Source organism: Triturus cristatus, chromosome 3_2, assembly GCF_964204655.1.
Source record: "Triturus cristatus chromosome 3_2, aTriCri1.1, whole genome shotgun sequence".
NCBI classification, from domain to species: Eukaryota; Metazoa; Chordata; class Amphibia; order Caudata; family Salamandridae; genus Triturus; species Triturus cristatus.
The window spans coordinates 280,606,051-280,616,882 of record NC_140584.1 but is presented as its reverse complement, the minus strand read 5'-3'; the positions used below and the strand labels follow the sequence as shown (position 1 = coordinate 280,616,882).

Below are 10,832 nucleotides of genomic sequence, written 5' to 3'. Positions count from 1 at the left end.
TGGTAGCAACAGACTTCTTTTTTAAAGGAATCGTATAATGAATGTCTTCTTCAGGAAGCTTGTGTTTCTGAGGTAGTTTAGTATAAATACGGCCTGTTTCAGAGTTAGTATACAGTCTTTTTTGTTTGGGATCTTTTTTTTGGTGGAACAATGTCTAGATCAGGATCCGAGGGGCATCCTTTGTTTTCGGCGCCAGCATGGGCTGGCCTTTCGGTACGGAAGATTTCGGGTTTGAAGGCTATTTCGTTTTCAGAAAGGGCTCGGCTCCGAGACAGATTTGTGTTTGGAGCCGGAAAGCTTTGGTTCAGAGGAGGATTTTTGCCGACTAGGTACCAAGCCTGACGGCTTGACTGGGTGTTTTGTAGCCGAGCCTTGAGGCAGGGCAGCGGAAACGTCATCTCACTTCCGACCTTGGCCAGAAGGCAGAGGTGGTGCCGAAGCCGTATGTTTTTTGTGGGCGAGTTGGTGGGGCAAGGGGTCTCCTGTCAACATGTCCCTGCGGCAGTTCTTCGGTGTTGAGGTCTATCTCGAACTCCGAGTTGGGGTCATGTACTGAGAAGGCTTCTTCCTCCTCTGCCGCTGATGCACCAACATCTTCTTGACCGGATTCTTCACTCAAGATGTCCGGTGTGCCTTTGATGCTTTGACGCTGCATCTCCCGATATCGAGCCCAATGATCGCGAAGAGTTTTCTTCAATCGAAACGATCTGCAAGCGTCGCAGTTTTCTTCTTTGTGCTCTGGAGACAAGCACAAGTTACACACTTTGTGTGAGTCAGTGAGCTGATATTTTGTGTGGCACTGAGGGCAGAATTTGAATGGTGTCTATTCCATCGAGGGAGAGCTGACACGACGTGGTTGGCCAAAGGCCGTCCACAAAGCTTTCCGATCGAAAAGTAGATTCCGAAACGATATGCAGAGATGGGAAACGCTTATGAAAACAGTAACGTAGAGGGTAGAGAGGATTGCGTGTCATGGGGAACCGAAGAACGGTTTCGAACTGGAGCGCCACAATATACGTCCGAACCCGATGGCGGAAAAAAACTATCTAACAATGGAGTCGATGACCATGCTCACTATCACCGAAAGGAGGAGTCACCTTACCTTGTGACTAGGAAAGACTTCTTCGAAGAAAAACAACTTGCAAACATTTGGACTATGCAAAGCATGTGCATCGACAGCACACATGCCTCGAACATGTTATTAGGATTAGAAAAATCTGTGCCTAAACAAAATTGACCTCAACAAGAAATATCATTTAGCTGCGGAAAAGGTTGTTGATAGTGATAGTTATGGAATACTTCCTAGTGTATCTTTTCACAAAAACTGCTAGGTTGTAATTTAGATTTGTATAACCAAGCAGAAGTGGCAGGGGGTGGTCAGCTACTGCATGTTCAGAGCAGTGACAATGATCATAATAGAGATGAAAAAGTTACTTACCTGTAAAAACAGCCTTGAAATTTTTCTCAGCTCCACAAGGTGCCTTCCAAAGTGACATGGATCATTCCACACTTGACTCAGAAACAGCCTTATGTGGAAAAGCTAGGATGAAGCTGCCGTTGCTATTAAAGAAACAATCTGCTGAGGAACTTGTTTTATTTTGCTTGATTAATGTTCACTTGGCCACCAACTGCTAGGTTTTATGACCCAAGCTTCAAGTCCACATGTGTGTCTTAAAAAGGGATCCACAAGTTAACAACTCATATAAAAGTTAATACAAAAGGTTGCACTATATTTTATCAGCAGCTGTCTTTTTTCCCTTTCAATAGGAGGCAGGAAAAGCTTTGGTACAGCTTCTCTGAGCTACTAAAACCCTAACCAGGAGGTTCTTGCTTGGCCCGCCAATGTTCTGAAGTTTGAGTAGCAGATAACGCACTGCTTAGTTGGATCACAATGGGGGCATTACTCATGCAACTGCCCTTTTTCAGTCTTTGGTTGCGCCCACCCTTCAATTCTCCTCCGAACTTTTGAACATCAGGATGGCATTGTAGATCTTCAGAGCGGGACCAAGTTTAATGCTGAGGATTTTCACCATGTCCATCTGTGTCAGCAGCAGAAATGCTTCCCCATCGATTTGCTGTAATTTTAAGAGAGAAAGGGAGAGTTATGAGATGTCAGCAGAGATCTGTGGAGGCTCTCCATGTTGCTCCTGGGTTAGGGAGCACATCACCTCTAGGAGGCTGGTCCAGTCCTGACCTTAGCCAAACAGTGATTGAATGTAATAAACAAGGTCTACTCAAAGGAAGAAAGCTAGCACATTCACGGAATAGATGCCACCCAGAGTGGGAGATGAGTGCACCCACACATATACATGCACCCACAAAGGCCAGCATGTCCACTGGGATTAGGACACCCACAGTAAAGGAATATTGCTATTTTTGGAAACCTGTCACACAATGGAAACTTTCAACACACAGCTGCAAGGCTGGTGCACGCACACAGGCGCGTGCGCACGCGTACACACACACACACACACACACACACACACACACACACACACACACACACACACATACACGTGTTACCATCCTTGTGGGGACTATGTGTGAACACCTGCCTTGTGGGGACTAACCTTTCCCAATGTTTTAAAAATATACCAATAACAGAAAAATGTTAAGAAAAAAATCATTATATAGGATCCTGCTTCAAATCTGCAAATATATTGTTTTTTAATTGCGCGCACAGAACCATCTTTGTGGGGACTTGAACGTGTGTTACCATCCTTGTGGGGACTTACTCAATAATAATCATGTCTGATTGAATACATTCACAAACAAATGACTAAATGGTATTTTTCTGTGATTTGCCTATATTACTTGATTGTTTAGACATATATGAATATCTCTTTGTATCCTAAGAGCCTCCAGGAAATTGATTTTGTTGATAATGCATTTCTCAGTAGAAACATATAGTATATAAAGTCCACGGAAAGGGATTTACAGATACCTAGTCTATTGCTGAGTTCTCACAAACATTAAGAGATAAGGAAACAACTAATTATTAAATTCATGTAAAGGCCAAAGAGCATGCAGTGTGGTTAGATGGGAATGTCAAGTTGAGACTACCTATATTTTTTACATCAACTTCACCATATTATTGATATGGCTGTACAATAATAGTCTTCAAAGATATGGCATGGGATTATAGTAATGTTCTAGAGCTGACAGAGGGAGTGTGTTGTGAAAGTCATTTTCAAGCCCCCGCAGAGATAGTGCATGTTTATATTGATGCCCAGGTTGCCACTGACAGTGTTTAATTACAGTCACTCTCAAGTCCCCATAGACCGAGTGTGATTATATGTATGTTAAAGCCCCCACCGAGATGGTGTGTGATTGTAATAATGCTCAATTCTCTGTAGAGATAGTGTTTGATAGTTATGCTGAAATTGCATGAGATAGTGTGTCATTAGAGTGATGCCCAGGTTGCTACACAGATAGCATGTCATTATAGTCATGCTCAAATCCTCCAAAAGTTAGTGTCTGATAATTATAGTCATGTCCAGGTCCCTAGAGATATAGTGTTTGGTTATAGTCATGTTCAAGTACCCCTAAAGATAGTCTACGATGATTGTGATGCTGTAGTTCATGCAGAAACAGTGTGTTTTTACAGTAATTCTCAGGTCCCCATAGTGTAGGATTAGTTCTGTTCAAGTCCCCGCATAGATAGTGTGTGATTATAGTCATGTTCAAGTCCCCACGTAGACAGTGGTATGCTATTTATATTCAAGTCCTCCATAGTGTCCAGTGATACTTATCCTGATATTCATGCATAAATAGTATGCCATCCCTGTTGTGCCCAGGTCACCACAGATATAGCATTTAATTATAATCACTCTCAAGTCCCGATAGTGAATGTATATTCATATTTAAGTTCCCCTCATGGATAGTGTATATTTATAGGTATGTTTAAGTCCTCACAGAGACAATGTGTGGTTACAATCATATTCAAGTCCCCATATAAATAGTGTTATGATAGTCACGTTCAACTCCCTATAAAGAGAGGGTTATGATAGAAATATTCAGGTTCCTGGAGAAATGGTGTATTATCTTAGTCTTACTCAGATACCTGCAAAAATGGTATGTGATTACAGTGATGTTGAGTTGAAGTCATAGATAGTGTGTGATTATAGACATGCTCAAGTCCTGAAGAGGTATTGTTGGATTAAAGTGAAGCACAGGTCCCCACAGAGATAGAGTGTGATGATAGAGCTGTCCACGATCCCAGAGTGATAGTGTGTTACTATAGTATTACCATGGTCGCCAAAGAGAATGTGTGTGATTATAGGCATGCCCAGGTTCCCACAGAGATAGTGTGTGATTAAAGGGATGGCCAGGTCCCCACAGGGATACTGTGTGATTATAGACATGCCCAAGTCCCCACAGAGACAGTGTGTAATTAGAGACATGTCCAGGTCCCCACAGAGATAGTGTGTGATTATAGGGATTTCCAGGTCCCCACAGAGATAGTGTGTGATTATAGACATGCTCAGGTCCCCACAGAGATAGTGTGTGATTATAGGTATGGCCAGGTCTCCACAGAGATAGTGTGTGATTATAGACATGCCCAGGTCCCCACAGAGATAGTGTGTAATTATAGACATGCCCAGGTCCCCAAAGAGTATGTGTGTGAATATAGACATGCCCAGGTTCCTGGAGAAATAGTGTGTGATGAAAGGGATGTCCAGGTCACCAAAGAGATAGTGTGTGATGAAAGGGATGTCCAGGTCACCAAAGAGATAGTGTGTGATTATAGGGATGTGCAGGTCCCCACAGAGATAGTGTGTGATTATAGGTATGCACAGGGAGAGTGCACAGAGATAGTGTGTGATTATAGTCATGCTCAAGTCTTCACTGATGTGTTATGATAGGTAAATTGAAGGATCCATATGGATTATTTTAGTCTGGTGGCTTATTAAACTAATGAATCCTCTTGTGGGATGTGTTTCACCTCTCTCTCACATGTTTGAATCCTTGTTCTTCCACTCAGTCTTCCATACTTGAAAGGTACATACAATAAGTACCATTTACTTGGATAACAATAAACATATGGTAGTCAACACCAAGATACCCGTAGGTGTGAATGTGTACTTTATATAGGCACATGAGATGATGTGATGTGATATATAGTGCTACTTAAGCCAACACCAGAGATAGACTGGAATTATTCCATAACTATTAATCCCACTTAAAACGAAGCATTAACTAATTTAAACTGTGTCCTTTCAGGAAGATTCACACTTCCTTAAACATCCAAGTATCTGAGTGCTCATTCTCTATTCTAGCCACCATCTTATGAAATCTAGTCTCCATCAGGAAGATACAACTGTAATTCTGATTGCAACAAACTCACCATGCTGATTTGATCTGACCCTTTAGGATTATTACAATAGAGAAATTGACTTAGGAACTGGCACATTTTTATCATTTTCGTCTCTATAATTCAAGAATGTAATGGTACTTCCCTTATAAAGCTCCTATTTCTCTCAAGTATTTATTCTACCTGCTCTTGGTGCTCTTGGGGTTCTTTCTAGCTACCCAGGCTCACACTCTAACTATATATATGTACAAAAATACCTATATATATATATATATATATATATATATATATATATATATATATATATATATATATATATATATATATATATATATATATATATATATATATATATATATATATATATATATATATATATATATATATACGCGCACGGAACGAACTGCGTGAAGTGGGCGCGCACGCCACGAACGGCGTAAAGTAACTTAGCATTTAAAAAACCGTGCAAATTCACTGAAAAAACCATAGGTTTCACACACGTTATAGTTAGGAATTAGCATTTAAAAAACCTTGCAAATTCACTGAAAAAACCATAGGTTTCACACATGTTATAGTTAGCTGGACATTTCACTCGTAAAAAACCATTGAAATTCCCCCGTTATAGTTAGTGCAGGCAACTATAACTCACGCGACCGCAATCCTCTGCTGATGACATATGTGTCTTTATGAAAAAAAATATTTGCAATATATGTATAGCTAAAATTTAATGGAAGAAGACATGGGCAAATAAGTGTCTAAATACAGTAGTAGCATCAGCAGAGGATTGCGGTCGCGTGAGTTATAGTTGCCTGCACTAACTATAACGGGGGAATTTCAATGGTTTTTTACGAGTGAAATGTCCAGCTAACTATAACATGTGTGAAACCTATGGTTTTTTCAGTGAATTTTATATATATATATACATAAACCTTGTTTAACAAACTAAAAACATTTACTGTGTTTGGAAACACAAATTCTGCAAGTGTTTTTTCCAGAATGGGGCTAGCTGTCCTTTGTGCAAATGTAGAAAAAAATCACGTTGGCAGTGGTACATCCGCCTTTTTATTTAAAAAGACACATTCTCAAAAATGTGCCCTGGTAAAAAATTGGAAACTGTCACAAAGTTGAAACACCCATTTGAGAACCAACCTTTTATATTTAGAGTGTAGAATAGAAATTCTTAAACAGGGCTTGTTTTTTTTTTTTTTTTTACAAGAGTAGGGAAAGGTAGTTTGGCTGTGTGGTGCAAAAGCCTTCTTCATGGAAAAAGGCACCTTCTCAGAAGTGCCCAGGTCAACTGCAACAAACGTTCTTGGGGTTTAAGGTCTTATTATTTGAAGGCCAAATCTTATACAAAAGTCTTACAAATGTTATTCCTGAACTTAACTGGTATGCTCATTGCATAAGTATAGAGAAAGTCACTTTGGCTGATATACAGCTGTCTTTTTCATGGGAATACAAATCTCAGAATGCTCGTACTTTAACTATAGGAGCCTTTTGCAATGTTAACAAAAACATTTTTGAGAGGTGAGGGCAAATGTTTTACATCGGTGTGTGGGGGGTATACAACTAGGCTTCCTAAAAGTGGCTGGTGAATCCTTTGTTCAGGAATAGAGAAACATAAGTTAATAGTCATGCACTAGCTGTTTTTGTGCACAAAGAATATTTAAAATGTGCACCTTTTAAAGATAGGAGTGCTTCACAAAGTTGAAAAACATGTTTTCAGCAGTAGGGATTTTGTACATAGAGTCTTAAACACTAATTTTTCAATTAGGTTTGAGGTCCCTTTGTGCTGGAGTAGAGAAAATCCCTTACAGTTGTGTAACTACCCTTTTCATGCGAAAACGAACATTTTCAAAATGGGCACATGTTATATATGGTGAATAAAACACACATTGATTCCAAAATATCATGCGACAAACATGTTGCCAAAAATCTCACCTCTGCAAAAATATAGTGGAACAGAATATCAAAAGTGAGAATGTAGGTTTTATTGTATACAATATTGTTAGGAAGAAAAGTGTTGTAATTAATATTCTGTACTTTAATATAGGTGTAATAAACATTAGTTTTAATTAAATATATATGTACATACTGATAATATTCGTATTTTTGAAATTTTTTAAATATAGTTTGTAATTTTCATGATTGATTTTTTTTTTATGTAATTGTTTATAATTTACTAGTGGGACTTTGGGTTTGTAGGGGAATGTGGTGGGAAGTTAAATACATTTTAAAGAATTGTTTTTTAATGTTAAGGGATATAAAGTAAATTAAATATTGTTTTGGTTATTATATAAATGTTAAAAATATTTAACTTTTCTTTCATTTTTTGGGGGTTTCAATTTGGAAATTACTTAAATTAAAATAGTTTTCTTTATTTTTTAGATTATTTAAATATTTAATTTATTAAATCATTATATCATTATTTCCTTGATTATTTAATATATAAAATTGTTGTTATACTTAGACCTAGGGGCCTATTACGATGTTGGTCGGACTTTCTTCCGAGTGACACATGGCAGAAAGGGGACCAGTCACGACCGTCTAATTATGATGCGATCGCACATGGTGTGGTCGCATTCTCCCATTCCACTATGGGAGCTTGTGTTATGGCCGTAAACTGGCCCTAACACAAGCCCCCATAGATAAATGGGAGATTGTGTTAATCCCTAACCCCGTGGCAAGCACCTCAAGGTGCCTGCCATGGTGTGCAGGGATTAACAGTAGGGCACCATAGCTGCCCCCTCTGCCTGCAACCGGAGGCAGCAAGGGAAAGCGGGCCCTGCTAGGGGCCCCCAAACACGCTTTCCAACAGGGTTTCTATGACAGAAAGGTTGGCTTGGAAACCGAGCAGTAAACCTTGCATCGTAATCCAGATGGCTTAAACCTCCGTCCATATGGATTACAGGCTGGTTCCGAGTGGCCGACAGGCTCCTTGAGCCCGTTGGAAGCCAGCCAGAATGACTGGCAGGTTTTGATTCTGACCGATTATTGGAATCAGCCAGCCGGACTTGAAACCAATGATGTCGGCCGTAAAGCCTCCGACCTAAGTTCGGAGGCTTTATGACCAACATACTAAACATCCCCCATGTAAGAAATAATTAGTAATCTTTATAAACAAGTGCATATTATATTTATCATTTATAATTTTTATTTCTTTTTATTTATTTTATATACATTTTATTATTTATAATTCAATTTATCTTTTTGTGTTCTTGCTTTTTTCAGTAGTAGCGAGAGAAGCGAATTCTATGTATGTTTATTTCAATACTTCATTTGTTTATACATTTTTTTGTATATTTATAATACATTTAGCATCCTATTTAAACGTATACAAAATATATTTTTTACTTTAAATATGGTTAATTATTTTATGTTTTTACATATTTAAATATTTTTTTAATGACTGTAGGATTGTTATATGTAACCTTCCTGAAGTCCAACACTTTTCCTAATGTTGCACAGATTGGAGTGGGAATAGTAAATCTAGCCAATCCAATTCCAATGCTATCCTTATTGTTGCTTAATTAGAGTGGGGATAGTAAAATTCACCCTTTCAAAGTCCAACGCTTTCCATACTGTTACTTAGGATGGAGTGAGAGTATTAAATCTAACCCTTTTAAAGTCCAATGCTTTTCCTTCTGTTGTGTATATATAGGGGTGGGACTAGTAAATCTAATTCCTCTGAAATCCAACACTTTCCCAGCTTTGCTTACATTGCAGTGGGAAGAGTAAATATAACCCCTCCAAAATGCAACAGTTTTCCTACTTTTGCTTAGGGTGGAATGGGAACAATAAATTTGACTGCTCGAAAGTCCAACGCCTTCCCTACTGGTGCTTGGACTGAAGTAGAAATAGTAAACTGAACCCTCTGAAGTCTAAGACTTTCCCTACTGTTGCTTAAATTGAAGTGGGAGTAGCAAATCTGGAATGTCCAAGTCCAACACTTTCCCTACTGTTGCTTAGACTGAAGTGGAAAGAGTAACTCTACTGTTGCCTAGATCAGAGTGGGGATACTAATTCCAACCCTTCTGAAGTCCAATATTTTCTAGACTGCTGCTTAGATTGGAGTGAAATAGTAAATGTAGCCTCCCTGAGGTCCAACATTTTTCCTTGTGCTGCTTAAATAAGAGTGGGAATAGGAAGTCTAACCTTTGCGAAATCCAAATGTCTCTGTACTGTTGCTCAGACTGGAGTCTGAAGTCTAATATTTTCAATGAGTTTGTTTATGTTGAGTAGGCGTAGTACATACAATACCTTTCAAGTGTAACACTTTCCATACTTTTATTTTAATTGGAGTTTGCTAATTTCATTTAGCTGTTACTTTTACTTGCTGTTATGTTTTAAATTGTATATCTTTTTATGTTTATTATTCTTGAATATTATTTTCATTTGTTTACCTAATTGTTCTGTTAATGTTTTCTACAATTATTTTCATTAATGTTAATATTATTCATGTACCTACCAATTATTGCGCTACTTAAATAAAAGTGCAGTTCACCCTAAACTCCTATAAAATATATAAATAAAAATCTCCATCTATTACCACTTAAATAAAGTGATAATAGATAGTGAACAACAATAAAACCTAATGCGTACCTATAAATAACACTTGAACCCAGAAAGCAGTGAAACACAGACCGCAGAAACCAGCAAAACTATGCTAAAAACGACATGACTGCCTTTTACCTTTGGTAAACACAGCCATTAGCCAATCACATATTCACTTCTCAGCCCCATGTAATGGTGTGAACATACCACGGTATAATGTGGCACAATATATAAGTAAAATGATTTTAAGTTAGAAGTTTAGCACTATTTGCACTATTTACAGATACTACGCCACTCCACTTTACACCTTGTCCATTATACACCACTACACTGTACACTAATCCACTATACGCCACTCCACTGTACTTCACTCCACTTCACTCTAGGCCACTACCAAAAACTAAACATTTACACATCATAATGTATATTCCTGCCACATGACATTTACATTCATTCACACACTTTCATACTATGTCTGTTTCAATTAACTCATCTCTACGCCACTCCACTGTATGACACCTCACTTTACACCACTCCACTCTACGCTATTCTACTCTACACCATTCCACTTTATGCCAGTCCATTATACACCACTACACTGTATGCTAATCAACGGTATGCCACTCCACTGTACTACACCTCACTGCACTCTAGGCCACTCAACGCTATACCACTCTACTTTACGATAATATACCATACATCACTCGATTCTATTACACTCCTGTCTTAGCCACTTCACTGTAAGTGCCTCCACTGTGCACCTCTCCAGTGTGCAGTATTCCACTGAATACAACTCCACTCTATATGCCTTATGTAGGTGGGCTGGCATTTACCACTTCATAAATACCGAATCATACCGATTCGGTATTTATGAAGTGGTAAATCCTATGTAGGTAATTGGTCGGTAAATATTACCGATTCGGAAAAAATCGGTAATTACCGAATCGGTATTTACCGATTCGGT

The 10,832-nt window shown here is 38.6% G+C and overlaps 1 protein-coding gene across 5 annotated transcripts in view; it reads right to left on the bottom strand.

Moving 5' to 3' along the window:
• Nucleotides 1-1,577: 1,577 nt before the first annotated feature.
• LOC146857102 (lethal(3)malignant brain tumor-like protein 4) overlaps nucleotides 1,578-10,832 on the bottom strand; it is a 566,079-nt gene continuing 556,824 nt past the window's right edge. For all 5 annotated transcript variants that reach the window (XM_085647600.1, XM_085647602.1, XM_085647599.1 and 2 more), the window contains one exon: nucleotides 1,578-2,075. In XM_085647600.1, the coding sequence (XP_085503726.1) occupies nucleotides 1,947-2,075 (129 nt within the window). In that variant the 3' untranslated portion in view covers nucleotides 1,578-1,946. The remainder of the gene's footprint in view (nucleotides 2,076-10,832) is intronic.